Genomic DNA, 19,538 nt, shown 5'->3' on the forward strand with positions numbered 1-19,538 from the left:
CACATTCCAAAATTTCAGGTGTTTCCAGCCGACAGAGACCAGTTCAGACAAAATGTTTTGATGACTGGGCAGGCACACTCAGCAGTAGTACCTTACTGTCTTATTCCTCAGTCACCTGAGCACCTGAGGGGAAACCACCTGTCTCCCCCCCAGGCTCTACACCCACATTTCCTGCCTCTAGCTACCTGGGAGAAAGTGGGAGAGAAGGGGTTGTGTGCACCTAAGTCAAATCTATAGGCTGACAGAAGCTAGGACAAGCTAGGAATGAGGAAACCCAGGCTTTCTAGGCTCAAGGATTCACACAGCTGCACGTTTCAGTCTGGGGTGAGAGTGAGGCTGTTTGGGAGGCTAAACCACAACACTGAACAAATGGTGAGGAAAAAATGGCATTTACTTACCAAACCAAGCCTGTTGTTCTCCCTGGACTTCTATAGCCAATCCAAAGTCTGCCAGTTTTACTGCCGCTCCCTTGGATTTGCTAGCTAGAAGTAAGTTCTCAGGCTTTATTCAGAGAGAGAAAAAAATAAGAAAGTGAGACAGAAAGATAAGTAAATAAATTTTTGACAGGTTTTCACTTTTTTTTTTTTTTTTTTTTAAAGTTATGGTAGTCTGTAAAAGAACAAATACTTAGAGGAGTGAAAAAGAGAAGAAACCCATGAGTTTTCTCCATGAGATTTCAAAAACTGCACTTCCCCTTCCTATCTGGAAAGAACCACCAGACCTGTAACGAGCCTTCATGAGCCCATGCCAGCGAGACTAAGGACAGCGTGCAGAGAAGGAGGATGGCCAGAATGGGCGTAAGGAGCTGTGACACCCGCTGGTGTGACAGGATGGGTCAGAGATTCCCAAGAGCTCACTGCTGGAAAAATGAGGCAGGAAACTCCCAGAAGATAGGGATTCACTGACGACTAGTCTACCCCATGCAGTTTGCAGGATCAGGCACCTACAACTGTCAAACAGAAATGTTTTGCATGACATCCCAGCAATAACAGCCCTGTGATCGTATCTGTATTTAGAGGGCAGGTGTATTTACACTGCAAATCTTTCAGCAAAACCAGCATACCCACGTTTGTGCCTGCAGAGAACCTTTACATATAACAATGTTAGTTAGTGAAAGTTCCCACTTTGCTGGTTTTTTAGAGGGTATGTTGGTCACATCTGAAATGAAATGCTACAGTACGCTTGCACAATTAAAGGTAAAGGATTTGAACATAACAATTGTGTTCATTCTACTGATCATAACAAATCCTTTTAACTCCAGTTAGCAAATACATCAAGTGTAAATTGCCCAAGGACAACTTTATTGTAGGAATGCTTGCTTTAAAAATACAACTAATAAACTACTGTAGAAATAATTAGATTATTTCAGAGAACTGTGACCCTCATAGCATTTTCTTGCCATGTCCTTCTTTCCAATCCCCATGATTTTTAAAAAAGGCTTTGTTCTACATTTACAGAATGACAAAACCCCACTTTCACAGGTTTTGCTGTGACTTCTCAGAAACAATTTCTGCAGTGGTCTGTGACAAGGGACTTCACTATATCCAGGCTGGTGCTGGGGGCCCAATCCTGCAAACTTTTCAAGGCGTATTCCATGTTCAACCCAGCAGCAATCATATCACTTCCAAGGGACTATTTATGCGATTGCAGTTAATCCCATGCAGGTACTGACGCTGGAAACAATTAAGATCATAAACCTCTTTCAGCAAAGGCTATCTTTAATACATGTCAGGTACCCAGCAAAATATGCTTGAGCCTAATTAAGGCCTCAGCCACAGTGATACTTCTATTAATTAACAACACAACAGGCCCTGACAAACTCTTTAGCCTAAAGGTGGTTTGGTTTTTCCCCTCTCACCAGACTGTGAAGGAACATTTTTTCAGCACTTTACCAACGCTGCTCTCTTGCTCATCCCTTTGTTGCTCTGTCATAGATTAGACAATATTAAAAAACTTTCATCAATAGTGACTTGATGAATCTTCTATTTCCACAGTTTTAAAAACCGAGATGAAGGGCACTCAGAAAAAAATATAATCTTTATATTCACTTAAATTGTCAGTAACCACCTCAACTACATTATATGAAATACTGAGTGCACAGCTGAGGACTGTTCTCTAGGTTCATCAACACTGATTTAAGCCATGTCACACTCCTGGCCATTTAACAACATTAATTTCAACACACAGTCACATAGTTCTGCAAGGTTTCCTGTCAGAGTGAGAGAAGTTCACAGTAATTAATTCCTGGAATGCCTGTTCCTGTATAAACCTCTTAAAGCAATGGATGACCCTGTTTGGTTGTGACCTTCAGGCAATCCAAAACCAGTGAAAAGCCTCATCCCTTTGGATGAAATACAAGCACTACCCCACCAACCATATACTGCTTTCCCAAAAAGTGATTGTGCTCAGAACACTGGTTTTGTGTTTTCTGCTGCTGGCTTGTTTTTCTGTTGGGTTGATTTTTTTTGGTTTTTGTTTTCCTCTTGGGACTCTTTTTTTATTCCATTATATGCCTTTGCTCTGCAGAGTACCACTTTCACAGGTATGTTCCACCAGAATTCCTGATACACTCTCATGCCAAAGACAAGAGTCTCCTTTTGGGCCATGCCATGTGGGACTGTGTGCTTAGCCAACATGCAGCAGCCATTTGAGGCTGGCCAGAGGCATGTGGGTAATTACCATGCATTAACTGGGAATGAGTGCAATTACTTGGGAAACATGAACAGCGCAGCACAAGATTTGTTCCCTGGATTCAGTGGTGTCACCTTGTGCTCCCCGGCGACTGGTGGCAGCCAAGCATGCACAACGGCACTGTTAACTGCTAAAATTGCTTACAAATAAATTAACGTGATTTATGCCATACTTTTCCAAAGGTCTTTAATCCTTAAGATACCAAGTACTTAAGCCTCTGTGTAGTTTTCCTTGCATATACCTAGAGCAGCCAGTCTGTGGCGGAAGGTAAGAGGGTCACAGCCACAAAATCACAAAAGTTTCGCAAAAGCAGGAATACTGCTGGCCTGACAAGAACTGGAATTCCTACCCAGAAGTCACTTTTACTGGCTGGTAAAGCCAGGTTGCCACTAAAAGGTTAATTTTTTTCTGGGTCTAGGATCCACCACCATTCTGACTTACGCCAGTGATTACAAACAGAGCAGCAACAAGCACTCCTGCAGGTCATAAGAGGCTGCAAAAGCTCCTGTCTGTTTGCTACTGAATCAGCCTAGAAGTAAAGTTAAATAAAATGAGATCATCCAAAATCTCCCCACCCCCAAGCATGCCATCATGTTGTGGACTGAGTTATCAGAAAAAAATACATCAAGTTTTGCAATTTAAGGATCCATGCCAGCCCATAACCACCTTCCACACCTTGCTGTTCTGGTCCTGGCATCTTCTTTTCAGCACATGGCATTCTGCTCAGATTTCACCACAGTCTTTCAATTAATTCTTTGGGTTTTTTGGCTTTTACCACAAAGTTGTAACTGAAGAAGGATGGTTTTTCTGCTTCCTCAAGTTTTCACTTTCACAAATGAAACTGGGCACTACAGCTTGGCAGAAACACTTTTTCTCACACTGTTTTTTCAATTCATCCTGGATTTGCCAGAATAAGATATCCACACATGGTCTGGAGCAGGCAACAGCTGGATTTAATGCATTCCCAAAGAAAAAGTTGTTTTGTGTGAAAGTATGAAAAGTAATAGGAAGCATCCCTTATTCCATCAGCTTACATAGCTACAATCCTGGTTTTTAAAATTCCTTTTGATGCTAGAAGCATAGGACTGCATATACAGTGTGGACAGGAATCACTGCAGCAGCTGGACTAATCTGACATCCTTCCATTTAAACTCATTCCATGTTAACCAGCTGCCATGCAAGATTTACAAACTGGACAGACGTTTGTCAGTCTCCTGTTGTACAACTGTGACACAGGAAAATCCCAAAGTGCAAAATGGGTGGAAAACTTGGGGTCTACATCTTTGCAACTCATCCTGCTCTCTGATCTTCTGGAGCAAGCCCCTTCGTGTTCCTTTATGACATCAACATAGACCTTATAAAGTCAGACAAGAACAGTTTGTTTGGGAGTGAAGGTTGGCAAGAAAGGCGACAGCATTCTGATTCCAATGTTATTACTCATGATAACCACTAGAAACTCTTATCCTAGGAGGAAATTTCTGCTCCCCAGAACTCATTCAGAAAGAAAAACTAAAGCCCAAGACGCTGTGCCACAAGGGATTAGGGTGTTTCGCTGCCTCAGCCCACACACAATTTTTTCTCCGCCTCATAACGGATCTGATTGTTCAGACCTCCATTTGATTTCAAAATAAACCATCTTAGTTTCCTTGAGGATCGTGAAGCCCAAGTGCCCAAATGAAGTCCTCTCCCTCATCCAAAAGGTAAGCTTACGATAAGCTCTGGACAGCCTTCTCTCTTGGAGCCTCACAGTAAAAGAAAATGATCTTGACTTACTTCTTTCCTTGCCAACATATTTTAAATGCAGAGAGCATTCCTGCAGCAGATGCCTCTAGCCATTTGGATATATACACAGTTAAGAAAGAGGGAATGCTCTCTCAGCACAGAGTTTTCTTTAGAAAGGTTTCTATCCCAACACTAAAGCTTGTCTGGAAGGAACTGAACTCCTCAGTTGAGTGTAGTGAGAACACTGTAGAAATCCCTGCTTGTTAAAGATGTTTTGCAGCCCAGCCATCATCTGGAGGAGAGAGGTCTCTGTGCCAGTGATCCCAGAGCAGCTGACCTTCTGTTACTAAAATGCATGGCATGCAAAGGCTACTGTTCTTCCCAGAAGCACTCCAAATTCTGCTGATGAGAGATGGGAAGTTGCCCTCATGCCCTGCCCCAAAAGCTCTGGATGACACAGATGAAGACCATGTATTCAACGAATGCACGCAGTGCTTGAAAAGCACCTCCTGTTCTCCCTGTACTGCCCAGTGCTAGACAGCCAGGTACTGGCCAGTCTCGAACAGATTTCCTCTGGGGAGAATGAGCTTGTTCTTGCATGTAGGTGAAGCCAAGTAAAAATAAATGAACCAAGGGGAAAAACAACAAGAGGGAAGCGTTTACATTTCGGCTGCTGGCGGCCCTGCGGGGCAGGGATGCTGCTCCGGCGGGAGGGCGGCGGGGCAGCAGCACTCACCTTAAGGTCGCGATGGACCACGCCCATCTGATGGCAGTGCAGCACGGCCTCCAGGATCTGCTGAATGCAATGACTGCATGCAAACACCATGGGCGCCCGTTAGTTCCAGCACCAGGCGACGGGGCGGCGGCCGAGGGCGAGGCCGGGCGTGGCTGCGCTCCCGCCCCGGCCTGCCCTGCCCCACGCCGCCCCGCTCGGGGCACGACGGCCTCAGGCTCCGCCGGGCGGTGCCCGCGCCGCCCTCAGAGACACGCGGCGGAGCGGCTGCCTTGGCTTTGGTTTGAATTTAACACCAATTTCTTTTTCCATGACAACTTTTAAAAGAAAGAAATTTTGCCACTAATTCAAGGTCGTATTAAATATTTGGCATCCTCTGTGCTTTCTCCTCCTTCCTTACTCAGAGACATTAAAGAATTGTAGAAATGGTTAGAAATCGCAGCGGCCGTGGAGGTAGCCCACAAGCACCCTCCAAGCCAGGTGCTCCAGGTCAATAATTAGCTCCCTGCCGCCAAATTTAGCCGGCAATTAGCGGCACTTGCCTGAGGGCTCGTCACACCTGAGCGCAGCAGCGTTCGGCCGCTCGTTCTGCTACTGCCCCCCGGGCCTCAGCACAGCAGTGGCGGTCACATCTGCAAGCTGACATACATCACAGCCAGGGGTCACCTCCCTGTGCCCACACAGCCACACGGGACAGCCCCAGCACGGCATCGGCATCTGGCACAGCGTGGGCAAAATTCAGCATCTTCGCACGAGACAGTTTTTTGGGCAACCATTCCCCCTTTTGCCATGATGTATATTAGGCCTGTAGACTTGCAAACTGGAAAGAGGCGTCGTCATGCATTATTGGTTGGACTGGTTGTTCAGAGGGTGAGGAGGATAGGCAAGGGAACATCGCAGACATCCCACCCTCTGCCCCTACCCAGCGGAAAAAAACCCCCAAAGTTCTTATATCCAATTGATGGGCACCAGATACTGACCTTCAGGTCTCTGTGAACTATGCCATTTAGATGACAATGATTAACACTTTCTAGAATCTGCTGTATACAATGACTGCAAAGATACAAGGGCAAAATGGAAGGGAGAACATTTTAAAGGCACATAATCACATTAAATACAAAATAAAATAAAACTTAAAAGCAAAAGGTAAAGAACAAAAACAATTTTACACCTCTTGACAAGTCTTGACTGTACTTTGAACTGGAACAACAGCTTTGTTGAATACAGAGTATTTCCAGCTCCAACACATCCAAAAACCAGAGCAAAATAAAAACCCAAAACCTAACAAAAAAAGACATTTAGCATGGAACATATGACACTTATGAGACAGAATCATCAGACTGTACTTCGATTCAGCAGTATGGAAGCTTTCTGCAGTTTCCAAAAACTGCTATAGGAAAAATAAAGTGGAGGCAGTAAAACAACTACTGGCATGTTTTGGTTTTCTTAATTTTTTGTAGTGAAGTTAACATTTCAACAAGTGCTCAAACAAGAAAATGCTCAGAAATGACATGATATACAGAAAACAAATGAAACAAAAGAAGTCAAAAGCTAAGGAAAAGCAAAACATTTTTCATTTTGAATCGAATGGTTTCTTTAAAACGATTAGTAGAATAAAGCCAAGTCATTCAAAAAGGTGGCATGCATTTTCATTTAAAATAGTGTCCAGCTCTAGTTTAGTTAGGAGTCAACTCAGGAAGTGAAAATCCACATTTAAAATTTAGACAAATGTTTTAGTTTGGTGCTTCCAGTAACTGAACTAGCACCTATTTTTCCATGCCCAGGTTTGCAAGTTTTGGCCAGTCTATGATGCCAAAAAGCACAACTAAAATATTCATCTTTTAGAGCACTGGAACTTTTTCAGATTTTTTTTTGGCACTACAAGACCTTATAATTTTTTTTTAAACTCATCTTTGTGGCACAAGTGAGTAACGGTAAGTAACACAGAGTAGTCAAGATGCTGCTCATCCAAAAGGTTTTGACCATGGAACTCAGAAGGAATGGTCATAAATCAGTAACTGGAGCCCAAGCCTGAAAACCCTTTCTTAGGCAAGTAGTTCACAACTCACTGCACTGTTTGAGTACAGACTACTGGCATGAGCAAGGGCTTGCAGGAGCAGACCAGTGTGACAGTCTTGGGAGAGGCATCCACAGAGAACAGGAACTATTTCTAGAGGGATACACACACACACACACACACACACACACACACGATATATTTTATATATATATATATGGATATACATATATATGTATATAAAAATACACAAAATACAGAGATGCATCATAACTAGATATTTCACTTATTTGGTCAAATTTTTACTGAATATATAAAATGTGTATATATATTCTATATATATACACACATATATATGCACAGCCCCTTCCAATATGTCATAATTCTAGAACAGGAAAAAATCATCACTGCAATTTTTCCTTGTAATTCCCAACTACCTTAAAAACACACAAGGACACCATATACTGGCCTTTGGCATCAATATTAGAAATTTGCTTCAATCACAGCAGGAAAAAATGATCTGAAAATTTTTTTAACATAGCTCCTCTTCTTCCACCCCACCTAAATCCCTAATGCTGGTTTTTTTCCTATAGGGTGTTTTGCTATGTGCTGTTCTGTATTTAAATGTCTAAAGCAATGATATTTCTACCATTCCTACAGATGCAGTAAGAGCAAAAACAGTGGAAGCTTCCTAATACTCAGAGTAACTTCTTGTCTGTTCATTATTATCCAACCACTGTTGTTTGGAACACTTAATTCTTTCCAGTCATCTCTCAATTAATTCCAAATGTAAAGGCATAATTTAAAGTTACATGTACTAAATACGTATCATTGAGGGGGTGTGTTTTTAAACACACAAAAACATAAGGATTCTTTAAATTTACTTCAAGAGCAATTTCTGTGAAGAGTGTGATGGTAGAACATACTTTCTTTAAAGTAATTGACCACAATGTTTAAGATTATTAATTTTATGAGAATATTTAAGATTTATTATTACATGAGGACAAACATGAGATAAGTGGTCCTGATACTTTATGCAAGAAAATATGATAATTGTCAACTTATTCTTCAAGTTTTTCAACAAGCACTTGCAGAAAATTGCCAGAGATTCCATATTTGAGCTCAGACTATGAGATGCACAGTGTAATTGCTTATTGCTGAAACACAACAAAAATTTTCAAATAGGAAAAGGAAATTAGCACTTCTAGACCGAGAACAAAATTCATATTTAATGCAAAATTCTTTTAAGACCAACGTATGCTTCAACCTTTGATCAGCAAATGTAAGAATCCATGGAGGAGCTACTTGAACTGTTATGTCCAGTTTGCAGAGGAAAAAATGGGTAAAATTTTAACAAATTGAGATCCATTTTCAGCTTTTTCAGATCTGCAGACACCAAGACTTCGCGTGAGTTCTCCACCATGCAGTCATGAGCTCAAACTGCCCAACTGTGTCCTTCCAAGTCTAAGAGAACTCCTGGAGAAATCCTAGAGTCTCACAGACTGAGCTAAGGAAACTGATGCCAAACACCAGGATATATTTAAGTAACTATCCTAGAATTATCAAAGGCAACATTAGAAAAACAAATTACTTACCTGGCATCTGCTTCGCTATAATATTCTCTTGCAACTATATCTTCAAACAATTCACCTCCAGTGACTCTGTTACAAAAAGCAAGATGGGGAAAAGGAGATTTCAGAAGTGAAAATGCACATCTTAAATTAACTTGACAAGGAGAAGTCAGAGAGGAGTAAGTGAAATATTTGTACAGAAATGCAAGAGGTTTTACAGCAAGGTGCAGGAACTAAAGTGGAAGGTTTGTCCATCCAAATCATTACATGAATAAAATGAATATGGTGGAAATGCAATCAGAAAGAGAAAATAAAAACTAAGGGTGGCAGCATATTGGGCAAGATGCCAGACATCAGGTATGAATGTCAAAAGGAAGGAGTAAAACTACAAGGATAAAGGGAAGTGACCAGCAAGGAAAAGTGTGGCTGAAGTTCAGAACAGTTCAGGATAATTTGAAAACTGCAAAGATAAGAAATACTAAAATACAACAATGTTAAAAAAGGAAAAGGGCCTTTCAGTGTAGGTCAAATCACAACAGAGGTGTACCCAGGTGCCAGAGGGGCTGGCTTTTTGTGCTTTGGCCAGAAAGAGCGTTACTGAGTTGGAAGGGAAGTATCAGTAGAAGCGGGGTACCTTAAACAGTTTAACAGCAGATTTTTCCTACAAAATTTCCATTCATCTTTGTGGAGAAAAGTAGGAATAGCTTAGTTAAAGTACCACTTAAGTTAAGTACAAGGGAAGAACTGCACAATCCTAGGGCCAGTAACAGAAGTGGCTGTGCATCATTGCATACCCAGGAGCTCATTGGACCACCAGTGGTTTAATGGTAGAAAGTGATTAAAAAGAAATAAAACAGTTTTTATATCCCAAAAATCACAGTCCAGAATGAGCCCTGAGCAGGATGCTGCCACAATCTTGGATTGCATCTGAAATAGGGTGAGAGCAATGTCCTCAAGTGCAGCAGTAAAATCCCTCCTCATATTGTACCAGTTCTGGTCACTCATGCTCAGAAAAGGGAACTGGAAGAGCAGCATGAACAGAGAAATTGCTACCAGGCTACCCCATCACTCACTCATTAGATCTCTTCAGAGATGCAAACCCAGTTTAGCTTGGCAAAACAAAGGTTAAGAGGGATGAAAATAAATACTGAAGAGAAGCATAAGCCTGACTCTCCCTAGAGGAGAGTTGTAAGGGATAATATTGGTACAAAAGTACATGAGCATACAATACCTATTAGTGAATATAAGGTTAAAATCAGGAGAAGAGTTCAAACAATCTTTGTAAGATGAAGATTAATGAGCTTTTCAATAATATCATAAACCTTGTCTGCCTGTGTCACAAGAGTGGACTCACAGCACAGGAAGACCCTTCCTGTAACATTTCTGTTCCATGGTGTAGGCTGACAGACTTGCACAGCTATGTGCAATTCTTCACATATACAGGCGCTTACATAAATAATTCCTAGATGAGAATGAGAGATCAATGTTTGTATTTCATTACTGGTTACGAATGCAGATATTAGCACATTATATTCCCAGTGAATTCCCAAACATAAAAGCTTCAGTGGGCAACAAAATACTTAAAAGATTGAGATGCTTAAAAATCTATACTACGGTGAACACAATTATTGTTGAATACAATTAAGTTTATTAGGATTAAAAAATTAAAGGTGATAATACTTGGAATGCTCAGAACTGTAACATTCACTTGCAAACAGCTGTACTAAGAGTTTGTTGAGGATCCCAGTTTTCAGTCACATTAGATGATGACAGAAATGCCCTTCTCAACTAGCAGCACTGCTCCTTTCTTTGAGAAGGCCAGTTCAAGAACTTCATTTTCATGATTTCATTTATAGTTGGGTTACACCATCCTTTTTCTGGGTTTACACTGACTGACTCTCAACATAGAGACTTTCAGGTAGCAGAATGCTATTTTGTACAAAAGTCTGCAGTAAAATCTGGAGGAGGTAAAGTGGTTTGTTGCCTAATTTGTATTCTCTTTCTTTTTGTCTTCTACCTTCCAGAGACTGGCTTTGGTTTGATTGATGAATATTTTGACAGTCTTGCATAACTCCTTTTTGCATATATATTTGTCTGCCACAGTTCTGGTAAAGAGGAATAATTCTCACTCTGTGATGAAAGAAAAAACAAAGCATCCTTTGATCTTACTCTTTCCTAAAACACTTATTTTTGATCCAAGCCAAAGAAAGAAAACAGCAAGCTTTAGTCATCAAAGTGCCTTTCACAGTGGAAGAGAATACCAAATTGATGTTTGTTCTTCTCCAGCACAGAGGGAAGAAGGGGATATGAAATCTTACTTGCTGACACTAAACATTTGCTTGGTAGGCACAACCATTGTTAAATGACGAAAAGATTAAAGCAGGAACAGAGCAGGTGAATTTCACTGACAACCAGTCAGCAATTCCCATGCTCTGTCACTCTGAAGGATACCTTAGGAATAGCTCTCCCAAGACAGCTAAATGGCCACAATGAAGGAAGGGAGGGCAGTGCAGAGCAGGGCATGAGGAGAGGCCAGAACCCACCTGCACATTCTGGGCAAACCACAACAGCTGTGCTCATGGCCGTGGCTCACTGAGTGTCCCTGAGCAAGGTGCCCCTACAGCAATAAAGGTCATGGGCATCACAGTGTAGGACAGCCCACAGGTCCCAGGAAGCCACTCACAAATGACTTCGGCCCTTCACTACAAAGCTACATGAACAGGTGCCAGGGTACTATCTCCCTGCAGGATGCAAACAGGAATGGATCTCAATGCTCTTCTGACACAGATATGTACCTGGATCCTGGGACGTTGTATTTCAGGGCAGGCCATTCATTATATAAGCTCTAGTAACTTTCAGTAACCTAAAAGCCACTGGTTCTTACAAATTGCTATGGTTGTTTTGTGATTTTTCAGAAGAGCATACTAAAGTGGCAACAAGTAAAGCACATGGGTTTGTTTACACAGAAGAGTTACAAGCAGCACCAAGGCCCTCTGCACCACTTTCAGAAAAATGCTGGTTTATGTTTACAAATATAAGAGAATAATTAAAAGGAACGCACAAATTAGCACAGACAGCTAAACCAGCCTCTGCTGATGATCACACTGGTGTGGTTTCTGCCTAGCTTACATTTGGTTCTTCAATTGCCTTCATAATGGAGCTGGGAGGAGGAATCTAACAGCAGTCACAGAATTTTTACATTTATCTGTAGCCCTTCTACTTCTGAAAGAGAGGTTCAGGCACTTACCTGAGCCTAACACTGCTTTGCAAATTAGGCTATTATTTTGTATTTTCTGTTTATTCTACACAGTATGGTCCCTGCACTTAGAATACTAAAAGCAAGGCCAGGATTCTTAATGTACCAATTGTTGCATCTCATCAAGCGCATTAAAACGGGAGACACTGAAAATAGAGAATCTCATTGACTTGCACAAGAGAGTCTCCAAGTGCTACAGCTGTTTCCATTCAGATACAGCAATTAATACTGACAGAATTGATTGGATTTGAACTCATCTAACATCATTAACACTGAAGACAGTCTCATTCGTGCTTAGCAACTGAAATGGTCCAACAGACGCAAATCCTGACTGCAGCTGCCTTAACCAATAGGGAAGGGGAGCAAAAACTTCATGAAGTCCATTATTAAATTCATGAAGTTCATTGTTCAATACCCATTTTCCACATGGATTTCCAGAGACTCCCACCTTCCCATTTGACACCAGAATTATTCACCCAAATGCATGTCTGTAACAGAGTACATTAAACACTGTTTTCTTTCTCTGGATAAAAGCACAGCTATGCTTGAGGTATACAAGTGAAGCAAGAGGCTGCAGACATCTCTATGGCATTTAATCCAAAGAGATTATTAGAAATTCAAAATAGAGAGTAACAATGATTATTCTTTTCTATCCACAGAAAGGGCAGTCTTCCCCTTCACTCTCTTACGTGGGATGCAGTCTGAAAGAAATTTCTGAAGAAACAGTCGTACCAAATCCCACACAGTCTGAAAGAAATCATTAAGAAAATGACATGATGGCATGTGTGGGTGGAGTGACAGTGTTACACCACAGTCAGGCTCCTGCTGAATAAAAACTAAATAAAGAAAAGCAGGTTCTTGGCCTCCGTGTTCAAGAAGTGCATACGGTACCTTTTTATCGTGGCAGCTCTTTTATATACTTGTCAACAGGGCAGTAACCACATGTTTTTAACTGCAATAAAAGGTGAAGTTTCACTAATAAATAATATTAGTGAGCATTAAAGCAATGATTTCTTAATCTGAATGTGAAAAATTAACTGTGAACAGGCATTCTCAGTAATTTGGCAAAAGTTCCTCAAGAATGCAACCTGTTGCTTCTCCAAAGACAACGATCAGTCAGCAAAGTGACTGCCTCTGCCATTTAGACAGTTTATTTTTTGCAAAATAAGTAATTTTTACAAAGCCCTCAAACCACATATTCAAAACATAAAAGCTTTATATAAATGTTTGAGGCTGTTGTTTGTCCTGAATGGGACTGTCAGGGAACAGAGGAAGTTCCAGCCAATGCAGAACACTTCCTGTGGAATCCAGTTTTTGGCCAAGGCAGTATCTTTGGGTTAGGCATTAATGTTTTATTGCAGAACACAAGCTTCTATTTGCTCCTTTTACTATCGAGATCTAGATACTGTTATCTACAACTTTGAAACTGTTCAAATGTTCTAGTTCACATCACAATCATAACCCTCTGAGATAAGTCTGGCTTTATATATTAAATTTAAGGCAGACATGGACTAACTGCAATTATAGTAGGCCCCAGTTTCTCACAGTACAGCAGTACAACAAAAAAAAATAAATAGCCACTGGTTTTTAAAAGGGATATTGTCCCTAGAACTAAGAATTCTGCATGCACTTCTTACAAAAGTTCTGGATTAAGAAGCTTTTTCCAATTCCACATAGAAAGATTTCCTCCGTAGCCCTTAAGGAAAAAAAAGGCAAAACAAACCCCAGTGCATGTCAGAGAACAAATATGTGAGTGGTGCCCTGGAGCCATTTCCAAGCCAACAGTCACTGCACTTACCTGGGATAGACACAAATCACATACAAGCTTCTGTGGAGCCCAGTTAGGATTTGAGTCCTGAATCCCAAATGCCTTCACTGCAGACAGACTATTTAATATTTGTGTATTTCTAGTCTGAAATCTAGTGTTGAAGAAGTCTTTATAGATTTCTTTAAAAAAAGTTAAGTCAGAAAATAAACCAGAATGTAACCTGAACATGAAAGCACACAATTGCTTGTGGAAGATCCAGGTTCTAACTTAGCCATGCTGAGTGCAAATACTTCTGTTTGTATGCTTAGAAATGAGCTATTTTACATTTCTGGGGAAATAATGTATTCTCATTCTAACCAGCAAAACCACGGGGAGCCCAAGAAAGCTCTTCAGGTAGGTGGGTGGGTGTGTTGTCTGTTAAACCATAAACTGCCCTGGAAAACTTTACTGTTTAAAGAGATAATTTTACTTAAGTAACTCAAGTTTTGCAATACAATTCCTAACATTCAGGTTTGTCCATATCCAAAACCATAAGCAGTAACTTTTCAAGTGAGTGGAAAAGTTTGCCCATTCCAGGAAGAATGAGGAAATCAGTTTCTCTTTTTAAGAGCCTAAGACACACAGTTCATGCTGTCACCATCCCTGCTTCCACTGAACAGCCTTATCTGGAAAAACAAGCTCCATACAGGCACAGTCACTACAATGAACAACTCGTGGGATCTTAATTCCTGAAACAAAATAGGACATCAGTAGGAAACTTCCTTTCTGTATGCTGGGAACTTCACATTCTGAATGGTGTCAAAATGAAACATTATGGAGCAGTAAAATACCAATTGGGAATAAAATACTGAAAGAATCTTTGCCTCTCTACACTCAGGCTTACCTTTTTAATGCAGCAGTGGAGATTTTCTGCAGCCAAAGTAGTGTTCCACATGCTTTTTTTAATCTTTCGTTTAGACAACTGGCTTGAAGTAAATACTTTTTTCTGAGTCTATCTTTGCTTACTTTTGGCAGGTATCACGCAACTTTTACTTACATACCTACACTTTATATTAAAATCCACTTCACAGGTGGATTTTTAATAGTTTTTAATATAGACTCCTTACAGTGACACTTACAAATGAGTTCTTGCACATGCAAATGACCAAATGCATTCCTGTCCCTCCAGCTTTCTCCATCTATTTGTCCAGCTCATCACACCACAACCATGCATTTATCTTGTGAGCTTGCACTTGCATCTCCAAGTTTGAACACCACATCCCCAACATGCCAGACATATGCAAAACAAATACTTACAAGTCAAAGACTAAGTAATGGAATCCTTCTTCTGATATGCTGTCATGGAGCCGCACTATGGAAAGGGGGAAGAAAACATAAACACCAGTCACCTTTTTAACGTCTTTGATGGCTGTTGTTGGTTTGGGGGAGAAGGGGGTGGTTATAATTCTACTGCAGAGCTGGTATTGCATCTCTGTGTGTTCTCAGCTGTGGGGTTTGGGGCTTTTGCTTTAAATGCCCTACCATCAGAATTTGCCTTTTCCATAACTCTTATTTTCCTAATAAGCATGCAATTTTTTTTTTATACAACTTTCTTCTCAGCAATATTACATCTTAGAAGTTGTGAACAAAGCAAGATGAGGAAAATTCCCCCACAATTAGTCACAAATTTCAGCAGAGTAACAACCTTCCAGGGCTTGTTAACAACTTCTCACATGTACCATGAAGAGTTGCAAAGACATACATCTCCTGGCCAGTGTAAAGCATCCTATTTAAGCCCCCATGCCATGTTTATGTACCCCTCTGTGTCCAGATCTAAAGTTTTCCCTGAAAATGTGCTAGTCAGCTGCAGAATCTTCCCTTTGAATTTTAAGAATTCACACCACATCATGGTACAACTATGAATTAAGTCCTGCGGTTTTCCTTAAATGAAAATAATTATCCTAAATTATTACTTTAAATGAAATTGCAATTTCCAAAGGTAATACAGGAAGCTTTGTCAGTAGTTTGATCCAAATAATTTCACTTATAGACGCAAATGAAAAAATCAGGGTACCCTAAAAGGGATCTGTGTTCAAAGTTGAGCTGATGAAGAAAGTGTAAAAGAAAAGAATTTTCAGATCTCCCCAGATGGTAACTTTACGTATTAATCATTTTTTATACATGACAAATAAACATGACTTTTCAACTTAATAATATTTAGCCCAGAGAAACATCTTGTGTTTACACAATACTAAAGAGAAAACCAGCTCTTGGCTGACTCAGTGTGCAGAGCTCGTGATGATTCAGAAGAGCCAAGCAGGTCTAAATCAGAGTTTGTGGTTTTGGCTGGTTCTGTATTCCAGATTAGTCCATGTTTTTATGAAGCGCCAGCCAACACCACCCCCCACCCTCCCAAAAAAACCCCAAACATCCCCAAATCAACTTTCTGTCTGGTTGGATTCTTTGAGCTGAGATTCCAATACCGCCAAACGTCTTGTTTTTGAAGCAAACCAAATGTGAGATGAGACACCACGTACCAGCTTAGAAGAGTATCCTCACACTTCTAGCTGAGGACAGAGACCTCCTAAAACATCTGGCTGTTGGGCACATTCCTTTGTATTGCAGCATCAAAGATACTACTCATGAAATAGGAGTTAGTACAGACCCTTGGGTATGTCAGATGAAACACTGCCCTAAACCTGCAGCTGGTCTGCTTTGGATATACATTTACAAAAAAGTTAAAAACTCTTTAACCCTTAATACACAGCAAATGATACCTTTTGATAGAAAGGTTCTGTTCATGAAATAGGCTAGTAAGAAGTCAAAGCGTGGCTTTCTGTGAGCACTTTCTCAATTCAGAGCAGCATTCTCCTCTGTCATATCCATGTTACCAAGCAGGCCAGGATGGGAAGGGGTTTCTTGTGCTTCGGTGCCCCCTGAAGCAGGAGGTGCCCTTGCTTTGTCACTTCCTTCTCTAGAACAGGACTTGGTTCCAAGTGCCTGCAGAACAACAGATCTGTCCCTTAGGACTAGAAAGCGGCTGTTACTTGAGATGATGGGCAATGTTTTGCTCAGCCTGAGGAGCCGAATTCCTTGCTAGCCAAACTCAAGTCTGACACATCTTCAAGGGTATCTTCTTCAAGGATCACATTCTTTCTTTTCCTTTCCTCCCAAAGGAAAGGAATCACAGAAGCAAGATGGAACAAATCCTTCTCTGAATCAGGATCATATGCCCCTGATTGTTCCTGAAAGGGAAACAGGCTGAGGCAGCCAGGGAAGATGAGAGCTGCCTTTTGGCAAGTGCTTATGTTGGTGTCTTTGGTCAATCCAGGCACATGGTTATCCCTCTGAAGTGAACATGCCAAATAAGTGAGGGCAGAGGAGAAGAATCTCTGGTGCAGACAAGCGTGAGTGCAGAGCAAAGGGTGCACGACAGCACAAATGCTAATCCAGCATGGCCCAGACATTCTGCCTGCACTCAGCCTGCCATGGGAAAGACAAGGGATGCTGGGATGACAGTTTGAGAAGACACTCACTAAGTTTTAGAGGGGACGCACTACAAGAAGTATTTGTGCAGTCACTGCAGACAGATACAGTTCTTCACACACACCAGGAGTCTGGCAGGACAAACCAAAAGGAACAATTACAAACATTAGTTTTCCAATATAAGAACTCCCATCAGAAGCTCACACTGCCACTCCTATTTCTCCAGAGTCACAAAGCATTCAGCAGTAGTAACAGTTGCATTTATCTTTTCTGAAAGGATTTCAGTTAGACCAAATCATTATTAAGTGCAGATATTTCATCAGTGCTGTTATCAAACAACACATGAGAGGGCAGAAAGGAAACTGGGTAACTCCATTTCCTCCTGCCTGTTGTAGCCCTGTGGTCACTCTCCTCCACTGGGTTCCAGAGAAGGTGCTTAACAACCTCAGACAACAAAGTTGTTGCTCCTAAGTAAACCACTTGGAATGCCTGACAGGAATCCAGGGAGCTTACAGCTCTTCCTTTTGGAGAAATACTGTAAGCCCACAAAACATCAGGAATACCCCTGTTTTGGCTTCAGCACTCTCTTTCATCTGAAATACTTTCCAATCATCACACTGGAAATATCCTTATAATAATTTTAGGGAGAACTCCTATTAGCTTGATTAGCTTTCATTTAGCCATTAGTGTGGGCCAGCTCCAATCTGACTGAAAAGTAAAATGATCTCCTTTATGTGACTTTTTGTGCTGAACTGCACTATTTTGTGCCTATCCCATGGAAAACAGCTTGATATAATGGCCAAATAGCTTTCTGAATTTCTGCCTTTAAAGAAAAAAAAAAAAAAAAAAGAAAATAATAGTATTTCACGTACTTCCACTGAAAATCAAATTTTTCCAGGCAAGAAGTCAAGTCAAACAGCAGACAGAGGGAAATTCTCCATGATAAAGGTATTTAACCACATCTAAACCTATTGCCTAAAATACTTGTGTGAAACTGCTCAAGTGATCACTTAGCTCAATTTGGTATCCAAATTAGTTCATGTTACAAAGACAAATTACTGGAGAAGACTGAACTTCACACCGAAGTTATGGTGCATGGTCAGCACAGCAGCTGCACAGATGTGCACCCAGGTGTCAAACTGCCAGAGTGATGGTCCTCGGGGTAAACTTTTTCCATGCAATGCCATTCATTGTGTTTATTAACAGAGCATAGAAAGGGATTAACAGCCAATGGTAAAGGCATTCATTTTCCCTTTGGTACTAAAGATTAACATCTGTGGACCCCCAAAAGCACTGATCCTGTAACTCTGTGAAGTTTGATGTCTCAAATTAGTGCACCACTAGGAAGTTAAAGGGCTCATTCATCCATAGTAGAGGTTTAAAATGGGTTTGAAAGTCACAAAAGCTTATGTAATATTTGCTGAAATATGCAAATTACTTCTTCAAGTTTCTGCTTCCCTGCAATAGGGAAAAAGGTGCTTTCTCTCCACGTTCACTTCCGGAAGTGTATTAGAGTATTCATGCAGACCTTACATAGACCACTCTTATTGAAACAAACAAATAAACAAACACCTCAAACCAAAACCCCCACACCCTTTAAAAAATGAACTTAATTACTTAATGAAAGGAACTTCATGGAATGGCTTTATTTAACTTTGGGTGTTCTATGAATTGGTACCTGCCTGCCAGTAGGTATGGGATAAATTGCTGCATTTGAAAATAAAAAGGCAAAATAAAAATCGGAAAAAAACCTCTGTCACTGAAAAGCCATAATCTGGTACGTTTTTACTCATATTTGATCCACTCAATTTTCTATCCAAACACCTGTCTATAAGCACTTTCTGCTGTCCTGTCTCTGACAAAGAAAGGCCTGTGCTCAGCAGAACGGCTTGGCTGAGAAGTGGAAGATCTGCTGTGGCTTAGCACTGTCAGGACCCACATCTTCCTGCAAAGTCACCCTTTGCCACCTTTCCTGTTCTACTGCATAAACCAAAGTGACAAGGGACAGAAAACAAAGCTACTGCTCGAACTTTACCAGAAACTCATGTGGACACCAGTGCAGGCACCATTGTACCAGTGCCAAGAACTGAGACCAAAGTCAGCATTCATCCTACAGCTTTTAACCTAGATCCCAAGGGAAATATGATGGGATCCCATGGTAAACACAATAAAACTGCATGAGGGAGCAGAACTGAGCATGCAAACTTTGTGACCCCCTGCTCAGGAGTGCTGCTGTTGGCACTGATCTGCTCCCTTCAAACAAAACGTCCTCACTGCAGCATCATTCTCGGCACCTCAGTGCTCCCTCGTGTCCC

At 41.0% G+C, this 19,538-nt stretch overlaps 1 protein-coding gene across 7 annotated transcripts in view; it reads right to left on the reverse strand.

Annotated features, from left to right (window-relative positions):
* Positions 1–19,538, reverse strand: part of CAMK2D (calcium/calmodulin dependent protein kinase II delta) — a 124,488-nt gene that overhangs the window by 38,173 nt on the left and 66,777 nt on the right. For all 7 annotated transcript variants that reach the window (XM_082282533.1, XM_082282528.1, XM_082282532.1 and 4 more), the window contains exons 5-8: positions 15,055–15,109; positions 8,759–8,824; positions 6,127–6,199; positions 399–501 (exon numbers count right to left, since the gene is read on the reverse strand). In XM_082282533.1, the coding sequence (XP_082138659.1) occupies positions 399–501; positions 6,127–6,199; positions 8,759–8,824; positions 15,055–15,109 (297 nt within the window). The remainder of the gene's footprint in view (positions 1–398; positions 502–6,126; positions 6,200–8,758; positions 8,825–15,054; positions 15,110–19,538) is intronic.

Source organism: Coloeus monedula, assembly GCF_965178545.1.
Source record: "Coloeus monedula genome assembly, chromosome: 5".
Taxonomy (NCBI): Eukaryota; Metazoa; Chordata; class Aves; order Passeriformes; family Corvidae; genus Coloeus; species Coloeus monedula.